This window comes from Mesoplodon mirus (genome assembly GCF_964341445.2).
Source record: "Mesoplodon mirus genome assembly, chromosome: 15".
Classification (NCBI taxonomy): domain Eukaryota; kingdom Metazoa; phylum Chordata; class Mammalia; order Artiodactyla; family Ziphiidae; genus Mesoplodon; species Mesoplodon mirus.
The window spans coordinates 65,530,684-65,547,950 of NC_138991.1; the positions used below are offsets into that span (position 1 = coordinate 65,530,684).

At 48.5% G+C, this 17,267-nt stretch overlaps 1 protein-coding gene across 3 annotated transcripts; it reads right to left on the reverse strand.

Moving 5' to 3' along the window:
- Positions 1-409: 409 nt before the first annotated feature.
- On the reverse strand, positions 410-5,000 carry NME4 (NME/NM23 nucleoside diphosphate kinase 4). Of its 3 annotated transcripts, none has more exons than XM_082644948.1 (5): positions 3,797-5,000; positions 2,038-2,168; positions 1,664-1,765; positions 1,454-1,566; positions 410-964 (listed from the first exon to the last, which is right to left on the reverse strand). In XM_082644948.1, the coding sequence occupies exons 1-5, from the start codon at positions 3,885-3,887 to the stop codon at positions 841-843; spliced, it is 561 nt and encodes a 186-aa protein (XP_082501074.1). In that variant the 5' UTR covers positions 3,888-5,000; the 3' UTR covers positions 410-840. The 3 variants fall into 3 exon arrangements, with proteins under 3 accessions (XP_082501074.1, XP_082501073.1, XP_082501075.1); XM_082644947.1 differs by having other exon boundaries at positions 2,038-2,171; XM_082644949.1 differs by lacking the exon at positions 410-964 and adding an exon at positions 973-1,042 and having other exon boundaries at positions 2,038-2,171.
- Between the last annotated feature and the right edge of the window lie 12,267 nt (positions 5,001-17,267).

Sequence of the window (17,267 nt, forward strand, 5' to 3'; positions counted from 1 at the left end):
TAAAGTCAGTACACTTCATCCGTGCCTTCATGTGTAGGCACAGAGAGCAACCAAAGCCGGGAATCCAGGACCAGCGCTTCCGTCGGCAAGACGTCAAATTTGAGTGAGGACCAAGTCGGCCTCAGCAGGTGTAATGATGTGTGGTGTCCAGTACCTGTGACAAGTGACCGGGGACACACCTGAGGACCAGGCGTAAGTGTGTAGTGTCAGTGTGGTCACCAGCCCTTCTGCCCTAGGGGCGGCTTCAGTTCCCTGCCTACCCCTTCCTGCAACCCTCCAGTCCTGCCTAGGGCTCCTCCTTGAGGGAGATTACTAGCTCAGGGGCTCAGCTTGGATTCCCCAGATTTCAGGCTGGAGGTCTCTGGACCTCTGCCTGTCTCATACATTCAACAAAGTTATTGATTCCCTCCTGGTGTGTGAGAGATGGTAAGCTTCATTTCTACTTTCAAGCTGCTTACAACTTTGCATAAAGGCCTCATCCTTACCTCAGAGATAGCAGGGGCTGTAATGAGCACTCCACCCCCACGCACAGCACAGTGAATTTTAATGTCCCCACTTTGGGGGAAGGGAGGTCACACTACCAGCTTTTGGAGGCACCCCAAAGCTTGCCTGGCACTTTGGTACAGAAAGGATTTTGTTCAATCTCTTGCTTGCTTTGGATAATACTAAAAGGCACATAAAGTTGGTGGCTCAACCCCTCTGGGCTGGGGTGGGGCAGCAGGTGGACAGGCGGGTGGGTCTGGGACAGATGGGCAGAGCATGGGTGTGGGCTCAAGGTCTTGTCGACAGAGGTAGTTGGTCCTGGGTGGATGCTGGGGTGACCGAGGGTACCCTGAGTGCTCAGGCTGGATAGATGCTGCTGTGGTGGCCTTCGTCTGCCCAGTCCACCAGCTCACTGCTCTGGAACCACAGCTGGATCTCCCTCTGGGCACCCTCCACGGAGTCGCTGGCGTGGATGATGTTCCTGTGCCAGGTGGCAGAGGTAGGACACAGGCTTCAGTGTGCACCTTGGGGGTCCCAGGGACAGTCTGCTGATCCCCTACTGCCGAGGGGAGCAAGCGGGGCGATTGTACAGAGGGGGAAGGAAGAACAGGGGAGCTGCAAAACTGGGTTCCAGCCTGATCTCAACTTCTTACCCACAACGTCATCTGTCCCGTGCCAACCCCCGGGGTGTCTGGCGATAAAGTGAGGTGACAGACAACGATGGCAGAGCACGTACAAAACACACGGGAATGCTTTATCTTCTCCTGTGTGCATTAAAGGGTTTTTTAAAAAACTGCACTAGCAAACGTTCGGTGTGATGTGCCACCAGTAAAAGTCTCTTCTGGCTTTACTTTCCCCTGAGCAAGAAGCCCAGGTCCGGTGGATCTGCCTTAGCAGCAAGCCGCCACCTCAAGCCCCTAGTGAGCTGGCCCTCAGCTCCAAGTGGCCGAGTGTGTTAGGGCCCCCATACCTGCTGATGTGGATGCTGAAGTCTCCCCGGATGGTGCCAGGGGCAGCCTCAGCCGAGTTGGTGTGTCCTATCATGGCCCTCGAGGTGCAGACCACATTGGGGCCTTCCCAGACCTGCAGCACAGAGATAAAGGAGGTGGGGAGAGGTGGGTATCAGCAAGGGCTCAGTCCAGGACCCTCCACCCCTCTCACCACCCCTGCCCCGCTGTACCATGGCCACCACCGGGCCGGAGCTCATGTAGCTGATGAGGGCTGGGTAGAAGGGCTTCCTCTGCAGGTCGTGGTAGTGCTCAGCAAGGATGCTCTCTGGTGCCTGGTGCATTGGGGGAAGGGGGTGAGAGGAGCCCCTGGAGAGGGAGCCCCACTAGGCACTGGGACAGTGACATGGTGTACTGATCACAGGGCCCTTTGCAGACGACACCTACATGGGGCAGCACACCAGCCACAAAAGCATAAGGCAGACACCTCCCCACCCCTCCCCTTCTACTGCCAACACCAGGATATCTTCCTGACGCAGGGCAGAGATGTGAGAAGCCCTCCATCCCAGTCTCTTCAGGGACACCCACAGGCCAAGAGCCCTGGTACCTGCAGCATCTTCATCCCCACCAGCTTGAAGCCCCTCCTCTCAAAGCGCTGGATCACATCCCCAACGAGCCTCCGCTGCACCCCGTCTGGCTTCACTGCAACCAGGGTCCGCTCCAGGGTCCAGGAGGGTCCTCCTTTAGAAGAGGGGGGTTCGGGGCTGCCGAGGCCTCACCCTTTCATGTCTCCCGGACCTGGGTTCCCCTGCCAGGACCCAGGTGTCACCTGGACTTAAGAGTGTCTGCCTCAGGCAGAGCAGCTCTGGAGGGGAGAAGTGTGGTGTCCACAGCCAGGACTGTCCAGCATGGTGCTACCCCTTGGGACAAGCAGCACAGGGGGTCCCTGGGGACTTCAGCCTTTCGGAGGGGCCATGGGCCCTCCCAGGCAGTGGCGGAAGCTATCCATGATAGAGCTGATATCCCCTGAAAAGGCATCTATCTTAGACAGCCTGGAGGCCTGGGGAGGCACAGTCCAGCTCAGAGGCCACCCGGAGGCCCAAAGATGCCTCACTGGAAAGAAAGTACAAGTCTTGGCCTGATTTTCATTCTTGTCCTTTGCGGTGCTAGCACAGACAATGTCTGAACCCCCAACCTGCCGCATCAGGAAGGAACCACCACCCATCTTCTGGGTCTCAGGTGAAGGAATGGCAGGGGACCAGGGAGACAGAAGTGCACTTTCCCCACCGGCTGGGCCACAGACAGCGGGACAAAGGGACCTGGGGATTGAGGAGAAAGGTGGAAGGGTTCCTGTCTGCAGGTGGGGAGAGTTGAGAGGGCTCCTCCCCTCACACCTTCGTTGGCCAGGCTGCTGTGGGGTTCCAGGGTGGGATGCTTCTGGACCTAAAGTCAACACTGCCACAGTCTTCCCCCTCCTGGGGAGACACTGCCCAGGAGATCTCCAGCATCATCACCCTCCTACAGCCCCAGGCCACTTCCAGAGTTATGCTGACCCTCAGCATTGGGTCCAGGGTCAAGTGTACTTTTGAGAGGAGCCCAGACCCTGGATGTCCAGCTAATTCCTGCAGAGAGGGAGAAGAGAACTGGAGGAGAAATAAGACGTAGGGTCCAGGAGGGCCAGTGTCCCTGGAGGAATCTGCAGCTGCCTTCCCATCCCCAGGAGGAAAATTAACCAAAGTTGTGCAGGGCCTGGAGAGCAGGCAGTGGGTGCCCACCACATTCCTTCAATGAACCGCGCTGGAGGAAGTCCCCCCATCCTTATTCCATCCCCCAAGCCCAGTGCCTGGGGGCCCTGCTGCCAGCTGGCTTGTGCCTCAGATGGTGGCAGTTCACTCTTGCCAGCATTTGGAACGCCAGGACATCTGCCGCTCAGGAAGGGCCTGAGGGTCAGCAGCTAGGGCAGAGGTCCCTGTGGATACCAGTCGGCAGGGATAGGCCAGGCGGAAAAACGCCCCAGGACTGGAGTGTTCATCTGCTGAGAATGACCCCGCTCAGGACCCCCTGGTCCGCTGCAAAGTGTGGCCACCAGACTTCTGGCTTCCTCCTGCCCTGGAACCCTGGGGACCCCCTGCCCTGAGCACGGTGAGGAGGCGAGCGGGGGCGTGGGGGTCTGGGTGGGAGTGAGCGGTTGGGGGGTGGTGCGCGCAGGGCCCCAGCCCGGCGAGAACCCGACGGTCGCGCAGCTCCAGCCGGCCTGTCCCGAGGCCTCAAGCCCCCTGCGCCAGGGCCCGCACGTGCGCCAGCAGAGGCCTGCGGCACCTCAGCCCGCCCCACCTCGCGCATGGCCGCCGGGTGGGCGGACTCACCAGAGCTGGAGCGCGCAAGCAGGCTGGCGACCGGGGCCCGCGTGCGGCACATCAGCCCCCGCAGCGCCGCGCGCCCGGAGAGACCGCACATGACTCCCTGCCCGCGAGTGCCGTCTGAGAGCGCAAGAGAGAGGCCCGGGGAAGGAGGGGGAGGGGCGGAGGGAGGGAGGAGGGTGGAGGGAGAAAAGGAACCTGGGGAAGGGTTGGAGGGACAGAAGGAAGAGGGAGGGAGGGAAGGGGAGGGAGGTGGAGGGGCAGAGGGAGAAAAGGAACCCGGGGAACGGGCAGCGGGAGAAAGGTAGGAGGGAGGGAGGGGAAGGGGGGAGAGGAGGAGGGGTGGAGGGAGGGAGAGCGGCGCAAGGCCCCCACGGCCCCTAACCTCGCGGCCCCACACCGACCCTGATTCACTCAAGAGGCCTCAGGAAGTATTTAATGTCAATTTCTGTTAAAATTAGAAGAAAAAAATAACAATGATGATGAACGCAGCATGGATTGTATTCGTCTTTATACCAACACAGTCCTTAAGTATCAGTTTGAGTTCATGCAAGTCCTCCGCCTGTCTTGGGCTGCACCCGTCCTGGCAGCAGGACCTGCTTCTGGGGGCGGGGGGTGTCCTCCCACCTGAGGCTCCCTCGGAAATTACACCCTGCATCTGGGGAGGGTGGACCTGGATGGTCAGGCAAGGTCAGGCAGGGCATCTCTGCATTTGGATGGGGAAAATCCCACCTTTATTCTCAAGTGGACATGTAACTGCATTCCTCTGAAGGAATTTAGCTTCCACTGAAACCCTTATGGTGCCTGTGACTTTATCGCAAGCAGAAATCACAGATATTTTCATATACTATATTGTTCTAGTTGAGAAGGTGGCGCAGTACTGTTTGAAATATGAGACCAACTGCAAGATATTATGTAATGAGTTTTCATTTTCTTTTTTTTTAATTTTATTTATTTATTTTTGGCTGTGTTGGGTCTTTGTTGCTGTGTGCGAGCTTTCTCTAGATGCGGTGAGCGGGGGCTACTCTACGTTGGGGTGCACAGGCTTCTAAATGTGTTGGCTTCTCTTGTTGCGGAGCCCAGGCACTAGGCGCGTGCGGGCTTCAGTAGTTGTGGCACATGGGCTCAGTAGTTGTGGAGCACGGGCTAAGTTGCTCCGTGGCATGTGGGATCTTCCCAGACCAGGGCTCAAACCCGTGCCCCCTGCATTGGCAGGCGGATTCTTTTCTTTTTTTTTTTTAATTTATTTTATTTTTGGTTGCGTTGGATGCTCGTTGCTACACGCCGGCTTTCTCTAGTTGCGGGGAGCAGGGGCTAGGCTTCATTACAATGCGCAGGCTTCTCATTGTGGTGACTTCTCTTGTTGCGGAGCCCGGGCGGGCTCTAGGCGCGCGGGCTTCAATAGTTGTAGCACACGGGCTTCAGTAGTTGTGGCTCGCGGGCTCTAGAGCGCGGGCTCACTAGTTGTGGCACACGGGCTTAGTTGCTCCGTGGCATGTGGAATCCTCCCGGACCAGGGCTCGAACCCGTGTCCCCTGAATTGGCAGGTGGATTCTTAACCACTGCGCCACCAGGGAAGCCCTGTAATGAGTTTTTGAAAAAGCATATATACTTCTTTATGCTGTTGTGTATGGAGTTGTTTTCTTAATTTCATTTTCAGTTCATTACAAGTGTATAAAAATACAATTGAGTTTTGCATATGGATCTTGTATCCAGAGACTTTGGTGAACTCATTTATTAATTCTAATAGTTTTTTAGTGGATTCCTCAGGATTTTGTACATACAAGGTTATGTCATACAGGAATAGAGATAGTTTGACTTTTTCCTTCCCAATCTGGATGTCTTTTTTTTCATTTTATTAATAAATTGCTTGGCTAGAATCTTCAGTACAATGTTAAATACAAGTGACCTTCTTTTTCCACTGTCTTAAGACGGGAGATTAGATTATTGTTTTGAAATATTTTTTTCGTTCTTAGTATAGACATTTACAGCTATAAATTTCCCTCTAAACACTGCTTTAACTATATTCCATAAGTTTTGATGTGTCTTCATTTTCTTTCATCTCAAAGTATTTTCTGATTTCCCTTTTGATTTCGTATACTCTAAAAACTACAAATCATTGTTGAAAGAAATTACAGAAAATCTAAATAAATGACAAAACATCCCACATTCATGGATTGGAAGACTTAACATGTTAATATGTCAGTGCTCCTCAAACTGATCTACAGATTCAACTCAATCCCTGTCAAAATCCTGACTTCTTTGTAAAAATTGATAAGTTGATTCTCGAATTCAGTGGGTTTGCAAGAGACCCAGAATAACCAGAAACTCCTGAAAAAGAACAAAGCAGGAGAACTCACACTTCCTGATTTCAAACTTATCACAAAACAATAATAATCAAGTCAGTGTGGTACCAGCACAAGGATAGACATATAGACCAATGGAATAGAGTTGAGAGTCCAGAAATAAAACCATACATCTATAGTCAACTGATTTTGGCGAGGAAGCCAAGACCATTCAATGAGAGACAGAATAGTCTTTTCAACAAATGGTGTTGCAGTAGCCAAGACATGGAAACAACCTAAATGTCTATTGACAGATAAATGGGTAAAGAAGATGTGATACACATATACAATGGAATATAACTCAGCCATAAAAAAGAATGAAATAATGCCATTTACAGCAACATGGATGGACCTAGTGATTATCATATTAAGTGAAGTAAGTCAGAAAGAGAAAGACAAATACCATATATCACTTATGTGTGGGATCTAAAATATGACACAAATTAACTTATCTACGTGACTTCTCTGGTAGTCCAGTGGTTAGGACTCTGTGCTCCCAATTCAGGGGGCTCAGGTTCGATCCCTGGTCAGGGAACTAGATCCCGCATGCCACAACTAAGACCAGGTGCAGCCAAATAAATAATTTTTCTTTTAAAAAAGACATGCACCACAATGTTCATTGCAGCACTATTTACAATAGCCAGGACATGGAACCAACCTAAATGTCCATCGACAGATGAATGGATAAAGAAGATGTAGCACATATATACAATGGAATATTACTCAGCCATAAAAAAGAATGAAACTGAGTTATTTGTAGTGAGGTGGATGGACCTAGAGCCTGTCATAGAGTAAAGTAAATCAGAAAGAGAAAAACAAATACCATATGCTAACGCATATATATGGAATCTAAAAAAAAAAAAAGGTACTGATGAACCTAGTTGCAGGGCCTGAATAAAGAGGTAGACATAGAGAACGGACTTGATGACATGAGGTGGGAGGGTGAAGCTGGGGTGAAGTGAGAGTAGCATTGGCGTATACACACTACCAAATGTAAAACAGTTGGCTGGTGGGAAGCAGCAGCATAGCACAGGGAGACTGGCTTGGTGCTTTGCGATGACCTAGAGGGGTGGGATAGGGAGAATGGGAGGGAGGCTCAAGAGGGAGGGGTTGTGGGCACATGTGTATGCATATGGCTGATTTGCTTTGTTGTGCAACAGAAACTAACACGGTATTGTGAAGCAGTTATACTCCAATAAAAATGTATTAAAAAAAGTATCATTTAAAAAAAATTAACTTATCTACGAAACAGAAGCAGACTCACCGAACAGACTTGTGGTTGCCAAGGGGGAGGAGGGTGGGGGAGGGATGGATTGGGAGTTCGGGATTAGCACATGCAAACTATTATGTATGCAATGCATAAACAACAAGATCTTATTGCATAGCACAGGAAGCTATATTCAATATCCTGTGAAAAACCATAATGGAAAAGAATATGAGAAAGAATATATATATATATATAACTGAATCACTTTGATTCAGCACCTGCAAAGATGCTCAACATCATTAGTCATCAGGAAAATGCAAATCAAAACCCCGAGAGACAACTTTATACCCACTAGCATGGCTAGAACCAAAAGGTCAGATAATAACGTGTGTTGCTGAGGATGTGGAAAACTTGGAACCCTCCTGCATTACTGATGGAAATGTAAAATAATGCAGCCACTTTGGGAAATAGTCTGGCAATTTCTCAAATGATTAAAAATTGAATCATATGACTCAGAAATTCTACTTCTAGGTATATACCCAAAAGAAAGTACATGTCCACAAAAATTTGTACACAAAATTTCACAGCAGCATTATTTATAGTAGCCAAAGGGTGGAAATAACCCAAGTGTCCATCAGTTGATGAATAGATAAACAAAATGTGGTCAGTCCATGCAGTGGAATAGTATTCGGCCATAAAAGGAAGGAAATACTGACACATGCTGTAACCTGAATGAACTTTTTTCCCCCTAACCACTGGACCGCAAGGGAATTCCCTTGAAGGAACCTTGGAAACATTATGCGGAGTGAAAGAATTCAGTCACAAAAGGCCACATATTGTATGATTCCATTCATGTGAAAGTACAGAATAGGGAAGTATACAGAGACAGAAAGTAGTAGTAGTGGTTGCTTAGGGCTGGGGGTGGGGAGTGGTGGGGGAATGGGAGGGTGATAGCTAAAGGGTATGGAGCTTCTTTTTTCTTAATATTTATTTTATTTTATTTTGGGCTGCTTCAGGTCTTAGTTGCGGCACACAGGATCTTCATTGCGGCGTGCGGGCCCTCTAGTTGAGGCGTACGGGCTTAGTTGCCCTGCAGCATGTGGGATCTTAGTTCCTCCACCAGGGATTGAACCCACATCCCCTGCATTAGAAGGTGGATTCTTAACCACTGGACCACCAGGGAAGTCCCTGGAGCTTCTTTTTAGGAGACGAAAATGTTCTAAAATTGACTGTGGTGATGGTTACACATATGTGTGAGTACACCAAAAATCACTGAATTGTAAATTTTAAATGGGTGAATGGTTTAGTATGGAATTATTTCTCAACAAAGCTGTTTTTTCAAAGATGAAAAAGCAAAAAATAAGAAAAGAAAAAACAAAACAAAAAAGACCAAAAAAATGAAAAAGCATTTATTATTATGTCACATATTTTAAATGTCTTGAGACATCTTGGCTGTTTCATCAAACCACTTCCAACCCTGCACAGGTCAGGCCCTACACTGTTCTGGGACTCTGAGGCTGCTGTAGCCCAGCCCCAGACTGATTCCTGTTCCCAGAGACAGTGCAGCACATGGCTCACACCACTGCTCCGTGCAAGGTGGCCACTTCCTGTTGTGAGGTGAGCCTGCTTCCCCACCCCCTTTGCATCTGGGCTGGCCCTGTGGCTGGTTGTGTCTGCACAAACGCTGGGTAACATCCTCATCTGGGCCTTAGAGATCTGCACGTCTGCCTTTGCCATTTGGGATGCATGGGCTTGGACTTTCCTTTCCATGTAAAGAAGCCTAAGGCAGCCACAGAGAAAGAGGAAGAAAGAGCCCCCAGCCCCCAGCCATCCCCACCAAAGCACCAGAAGTATGGGTAGTCATCTTGAGAGTTCCAGCCCCAGCTTATGCCTCAGGGAGCAGAAGAGCCACCAGCTGAGCCCTGCCCAGCTCCCTGACTCAGCAAAGAATCAACAGAAAATATCCTGGCTGTTGTGTGAAGCCATTGAGTTTTGGGGTAGTTTGTTGAGATGCCTCCCACTCAACCCAGCTTGGCTCAACTGAGCTCATCTGAGATGTGGAATCCCTTGGCTTCTCTGTGGCCAAGCCAGGGCTCAAGTAGAAGAGTGGCCCTAGGTCCACTGCTCCTCTGACCACAGTTCCCTGCGTCCTCTTCTGGCCAGGATCTGTGCAGCTTCTGTGTGAAGACGTCAGGCTCACTGGTGGCTGGCTGAGTGAATTAGGAGACCTGAGTTTCGACCCTGGTCCTTCTCCTAAGGCTACACCTTTACCCGCTCTAAGCCCCGTCCCCTCTCTGTAAGGTGCTGCTGACGGTGCCTCAGGGAATAGGGTCTGGCACATGGGCTGCTTCTTGCTCTGTCCTGTCTCGTCCTGTCCCTGTTCCTGTCCCTCTCCTGCACCCTGACACTCTCCTCAAGCTTCCAGACCCACTGCCACTGTGTCAGATGGGATTGCTGGGGGATTTACCTTCCCCAGAGGCAGAGATGTGCACCCTGCATCTCCTTGGCCCCCATATCGCAACAGTTCTGGGGTGCCTTCAGAGGTTCCCCAGAGATCAGGCCAGAGTTCCATGACCTGGGCCTCCTTCTCTTCCCTTTCCAGACCCACTTCCTACTCCCCCTGAGTGTTCTCTGGGACCGCATCCTAAAACATCGTTCTCACATTTTCACACAGGTCCACATCAGGGTCCACCTCCAGGAAACCCATCCTCAGAAAGGAAGATACCAGAAGGAAGCACTTTATGACCACATATGATACAGCAGAGCACAAACACGAGGCTGTTCATTTCTCTTCTAATGCTGACTCTCCTCCCGCGTCCGGCACTAAAACCTGGAAGCACTTTATCAATACATTTGCTCGGTATTTATTTCTCCGTGACCGCATTCCTCCCTTCTAGACTCTCCTCTCCCATCTCTTGAGGAGTAGATCTCATAGCCCTCAGATCATTTTCAGTTGTTACAGGTACAGTTTCACGTGGGTTAAAACCCCCGCCATGTATCCACCTGAAGAGTCCTTTCTCTCCTTCCCCCAGGCCGGCCGGGTTTGGTCCAGGTGAGGCTGGTTTGCAACAACGTCCTTTCTCTCAATCTCTGTCCTCATCGGGTGCGTGACTTTCTTGTCTCCAAGTTGTTGACATTCAGCTTCCTCTTAGCAAGGCAGCCCTAGTTCCTTCTGAGACTTAGGACGGCAGACATCCTGTCTCGGACCCTGCACCCCTGAGCCCTTCAGGTAGAGCCAGGGCCCAGGGCCAGTGGTCAGCTGTCCTCACCTTGACCCACAGACCCCAATCAATGTTCCAACAGGATTGTTTTGTGGTCTCGAATTACAATATGGAAATGCAAGGGGCCTGACTACCCAGACTCTCTGAAGAAGATGAGGGTGAGAGGGCTTGTTCTGCAAGCTATCAGTCCTTGTTACATAGCTGTAATAATTCCGACCGTGTGTTGGCCCAGGTATTAACAAGTAGACCAAGGGAACAGGATAGAGAACCCAGAAACAGACTCATACATGTACAAGCACCGAATATATGACTGAGGAGCCACTGCAGATCAGTGAGAAATGCAGACTTTTCAATAAACATTGCTGGGTCAATCAGGTATCCATATAGAAAAAGAGAGAGAGAGACCTAATCCTACATACACAGAAATAAATTTCAGGTAGGTTAAAGGCCTAAATATGAAAGGCAGATCTATAAAGCTTTCAGAAGGTAAGAAGCTATAAGCAGGACCTTCTAAGGGGAAGAATTTCTTTAGGCACAAAAGGCACCAATCATAAAGAAAATGATTGACAAATTCAACTACCTTAAAATGAAGAACTTCATAAAAAACACCATGAAGACATTAAAATGGCCCAAATCTAAAACACTGACAATACAGAATGCTGGCAAGAATGTAAAGCAACAGGAACACTGGTTCATCACTGGTGGAAATGCAAAATGGAACACTTACTTTGGAATATATTTTGGTGGTTTCTTACAGAACTAAACATACTCTTACCATGTGCTGTAGCAATCATTATACTTGGTATTTACTGAAATGAGTTGAAAATGTATGTCCCCAAAAAGTGCACATAGATGTTTATAGCAGCTTTATTCATAATTGCTTTATTCATAAATTGCCAAAACTTGGAAACAACCAAGACGTCCTTCAGTAGGTGAATGGATAAATAAACTGTGGTGCATCCAGACAGTGGAATATAGTTCAGCAATAAAAAGAAATACGGGGTGGGGGGGTTCCCTGGTGGCGCAGTGGTTGAGAGTCTGCCTGCTAATGCAGGGGACACGGGTTCGAGCCCTGGTCTGGGAGGATCCCACATGCCGTGGAGCGGCTGGGCCCGTGAGCCACAACTACTGAGCCTGCATGTCTGGAGCCTGTGCTCCACAATAGGAGAGGCCCGCGCACCGCGATGAGGAGTGGCCCCCACTTGCCACAGCTAGAGAAAGCCCTCGCACAGAAACAGCAAAAATAAATGGATAAATTAATAAACTCCTACCCCCAACATCTTCTTAAAAAAAAAAAAAAAAGAAATACGGGGGACTTCCCTGGTGGCCCAGTGGTTAAGAATCCACCTGCCAACGTAGGGGACACGGGTTCGAGCCCTGATCCGGGAGGATCCCACATGCCATGGAGCAACTAAGCCCATGCGCCACAACTACTGAACCTGCACTCTAGAACCCACGAGCCACAACTACTGAGCCCGCGTGCCACAACTACTGAAGCCTGTGTGCCTAGAGCCCGTGCTCCACAACAAGAGAAGCTATCGCGTTGAGAAGCCTGCGCGCCACAATGAAGAGTAGCCCCCGCTCGACGCAACTAGAGAAAGCCTGTGCGCAGCAATGAAGACCCAACACAGCCAAAAATAAATAAATTTTAAAAAATAAAAATATTAAAAGAAAAAGAAGAAAGGGTGGGGAGTAGATGAAACAAAGCTATCAAAATGTTGATGATTGTTGAACTGGGGTGATAGGTATGTGAGGGCTTGAGGGTATGAATTTTTTTTTTTTTTTTTGCGGTACGCGGGCCTCTCACTGTTGCGGCCTCTCCCGTTGCAGAGCACAGGCTCCGGACGCGTAGGCTCAGTGGCCATGGCTCACGGGCCCAGCCGCTCCGCGGCATGTGGGACCCTCCCGGACCGGGGCACGAACCCTTGTCCCCTGCATCGGCAGGCGGACTGCCAACCACTGCGCCACCAGGGAAGCCCTGAGTTTATGATTTGATTTCAGTGTATGTTTGAAAATTCCTATAATAAAAGGTAAAAAACAAAACAGGTCTTTAAAAAAAAAAAGAAAAGAAAAAAAGAAATGTGCCATCAAGCCCTAAAAGGATATGAAGTAAACTTAAATACATATTACTTAGTGAGAGAAGCCAGTTCGGAAAGGCTGTATACTGTATGATTCTGACTTCGACTATATAACATGCTGGAAAAGGCAAAACTCTGGAGACAGTAAAAAGATCAGTGATTGCCAGGGGTTGGGCGCTGGAAAGGATGACCAGGCAGAGCACAGAGGGTTTTTAGGGCAGTGAAACTACCCTGTATGGTACTATAATGATAGATACATGTCTTTATATATTTGTCCAAACCCATAGAATGTACAATACCAAGAGTGAACCTTAATGTAAGCTATGGACTGTGAGTGATTAGGATGTAGGTTCATCAGCTGTAACAAATGACCACCCTGGTGGGGGATGGTGATAGTGGGGAAGGCTGTGCATGTTTGGGGGCAGAGGGTATATGGGAACTCTCTGCACTTTCTGCTTAATTTTGCTATGAATCTAAAACTCTTAAAAATAAAATATATTAAATACACACACAGAGACCATGAAGAAAGAAAAAGACAAGTCACAGAACAGGAAAGAATATTTCCACCACTTAAAACCTATGCACGTCTAGGGCTCTATGACCAGAAATCAGTGAGTAAAAGACCAATGGCCCAACAGTACAGCAAATACTTGAAGATTCATTTCTCCAAAGAGGAAATTTTAACAGCCAGTAAATAACACAAAGGTGCTCAGCCTCAGGAGTAATCAGAGAAACGCAAATAAAGTCATGGTACAAATCTCCAAGTCTGAAAATTCCAGATATTAGCGAGGATGTGGACCACTGGAACCCCTCACTGCTAGTGAGAATCTCAGCCGACCAAACCCGTTCAGGTGAACAGTGTGGAGTTATCAAGAAAGGGAAAAGACAAGCTACAGAGCCAGAGAAAATATTTGCAACTCATAAATCTGATCAGGGTCTAGTATGAAGAATTTATAAAGAACTCTTACAAGTTAATAACAGAAAACCACTCCGCCGACAGCCTCCCGTAACCCTCTCCCCTTGAGTGTGGGCTGCACCCAGTGACAAGGAGAAAACAGCAGGAGATGGGAGGTTGCCTTCAGGATTGGTGACCAGACCCGCTGATCTGCTTCTTCATTTCTCCTCCCCCCCATCCTGCGTGGAGTTCCAGCTGCCCTACAGGCAGGTCCACGTGACAAGGAACCCAGGTCTCTGGCCAACAGCCAGTGTGGACCTGGCACAGCCACGGATGTGAGTTTAGAAGCAGATCCTACCCCAGTCCAGCCTTGAGGTGACTGAAGCCCCGGTTGACACTTTTGCAGCCTGACTAAGAATGAGGTGGGTGGGGAATGAGGGGCGACAGCCTTGGATTTCTGGGACATTCCTGCTTGGAGAGACCCTGCCCTGCAGGGTGGGAGGAGGGGGCAACCCAGGAGAACCAGACTCCGTACCAGCCCTGCTGCTGCTGTCTCCTTGCCCTACACCGGCTCTCTGGCTGTTTCTAATCTTGTGCCTCTTTGGATAAACGTGGAAGTTTCCAGGTTGCCCCTTCCCCATCACCTGCGAACCAGCAGCCTCTCAGGAGACCCTGAGTCTGATTTTCACTGATTTCTAGATACCTAATTATTGTTAGAGATTTCTAATTTAATTCCATTGTGGTCAGAGAACATATTCTGTATCACCCAAATTCTTTGAAGTTTATGGAGAACTGTTTTTTTTTAATTATTTAATTAATTATTTATTTATTTAGCTGCGCTGGGTCTTAGTTGCGGCATGCGGGCTCCCAGCTGTGTTATGCAGGATCTAGTTCCCCAATCAGGAATCAAACCCAGGCCCCCTGCATTGGGAGCACAGAGTCTCAACCACTGGACCACCAGGGAAGTCCCTTGATGCTCTTTTAATAGGTGCATACATATTTATTTCTTCCTTATGAACTGACCCTTTTATGGTTATGAAAAAAAATTTTTTTTGGTGATACCTTTTGTCTTGAAGTCCACCTTATCTAATAGAAATATAGGCACTCCAGTTTCTCATGTTTATTATTGCATGCTGGGTCTTTGTCCATCCGCTTACTTTCAACCCATCTGTGTCTTTATGGATGTAGATAGCTGGGTCTTGCTTTTTTAAAAATCCAGTCTGATAATCTCTGTCTTTTAATTGGAGTGTGTAGTCCATGAATAATTAGTGTAATTATTGATATGGTTGGAGTTAGGTCTCCTAATTTATTATTTGTTTTGTGTTTGCCCCCTCTGATTTATATTCTTTTCCTCCTTTCCTGACCTCTTTCGGATTAAATGAATATTTTAAAATACCGTTTAATTTATTTATTGGATTTTTAGGTATACCTTAGCATTATTTTTATACTGGTTGCTCTAGGGATTGTAATTACATCCCTAACATTTCACAGACTGTTTAGAATTTATACTGTGCCACTTCATGTAAGATGCAGGAATCTTGCAACCATGTAGGTCTGTTTTCTCCTTCCCCCTGTCCTGTCTGCTCCATTGTTTCTGCAGAGAAGTTATACGTTGTTTTGAATTGTTATTCCCTTGAATGTCATTTTTCTCTGGATGCTTTCAATATTTCCTCTTTTTGTTTGGTTTTCAGTAGTTGACTATTATGTGCCTGGGTATGATTTTCTTTGTACAATTTCTTCTTAGGATTCACTGAGCTTCTTGAATCTGTACATTAATGTCTTTCACCAAATTTCACAGTTTTTTCTGCCTCATTCTCTCCTATCCTTTTGGGACTGCAACTTTAAACATGTTAGACCTCTTTTCACCCCTGCTCGGGTCACTGCAGGGGGAGCCAGTGTGTGTGGCTTCTTCTCGGAGCTGGGGTCCCAGGTAGCCTGGCCTCCATCTGCCAGCCCAGGGAAGCTGCTGAGGGCTGCCAAGGGGGAGCACTCAAACCAGAGCATCACTCTCAGGGCATCCTGCCCTGGCAACATCTTCTGCCCCTGTGACCCACTGCCACCAGGGGACCACTTTCATCTTTCTCATCTTCTCCTGTAAATTGCTGGGATATGGGATATTTCCAGTGTCTTCTTTTGGACTGTCTTTTTTTCAGTGTGTGAATTTCCTTTCTATCTTAGGTATATTCACCTTTTATCACACATAGCACATGTTTTCTCCCATTTGTGTTTTGACTTAATTGATGACGTCTATCCTTTCACGCTTTTTATAATTACATAGCATTTTAAAAAATGTAGTCAAATAAGTAACTTTTTCTTCATGTTCCCCGGTTCCCTGTCTTGCTCAAGAAATTCTTTCCCATGACTGTATTCTAAGGGACGTGTTCTAGTTTCCTTTGAATATTTTTATCATTTTATTTTTTTAAGAATTTTATTGGATTATAGCTGATTTACAATGTTGTGTTAGTTTCAGGTGTACAGTAAAGTGAATCAGTTATACATATACATATACATATTTCCACTCTTTTTTAGATTCTTTTCCCATATAGGTCATTACAGAGTATTGAGTAGAGTTCCCTGTGCTATAAAGTAGGTCCTTATTAGTTATCCATTTTATATATAGTCGTGTGTACATGTCACTCCCAATCTCCCAATTTATCCCTCCCCCCACTTTCCCGCCTAAAAATATGGAACGCTTCATGAATTTGCATGTCATCGTTGTGCAGGGGCCATGCTAATCTTCTCTGTATCGTTCCAATTTTAGTATATGTGCTGCTGAGGTGAGCACTATCATTTTATTCTTGACAGATGACAACCTGATCCAGTTGGAATTCATTTTTCTGTGTAGTGTGAGGTAGGATACAGAATCGTGTATGTGCAAGACCTCCAGAAAGGGCCTCCTGCCACTGGGCCTGTTTCCATCTTCAGATGAGGCCTCCCAGGTGGGTCCTTTCCATTTTTTAAAAAATATTTATTTATTTATTTATTATTTAGGCTGTGCTGGGCCTTAGTTGTGGCATGCGGGACCTTTTTGCGGCATGCATGTGGGATCTAGTTCCCTGACCAGGGATTGAACCCTGGCCCACTGCATTGGGAGCGTGGAGTCTTACCCACTGGACCACCGGGGAAGTTCCTCCTTTCCATTATTAATACTCTGTTACTTAGCAGAGTTCTCCTGAGCCCCCTAGATGGAGCACTGATACCTCCTCTCCTGCCTGCTTGGGGAGCTTGGCCTGGGAGCCTCACACTGAGGTGACCCTCAGAGTGGGTAGGGCTGGTGAGGGACCGCTGAGCCCAGCCTGGGGCAGGGATGGATCTCGGCTGGAATAGTCTGCAGGGCTCAGTGCTGACCACAGCTGCTGTCCCCAGCATGATCTGGGTCAGTACAGTGCACTAAAATCGAAGCTCAGCAAAATCCAGAATTGGTCTCTGTCCCTTTAAACTGAGAACCTGGGAGCCCCCTGCGGCCAGGGGTGAGGAGGGTCCAGCCTAGATTCCAGAGGAATAAAAGGTCTCTTTTAAGGGTTCACACCTGGGGCTTCCTTCCCCCACCCTCCCGCCATGCCTCACCACCGCCCCCCTCCACCGCCATGCCTCACGCCCCCTTACCCCCCAGCATTCAGTGGCCTTGGGCTCCCTGGGTCAGCTTCTCTTCCCTCCCGACCGGTAAACTCTCACGCACGCGCGAACACACCCACACGAACAAAGTTCGAAAGGTGCAAACAGGTATAGCC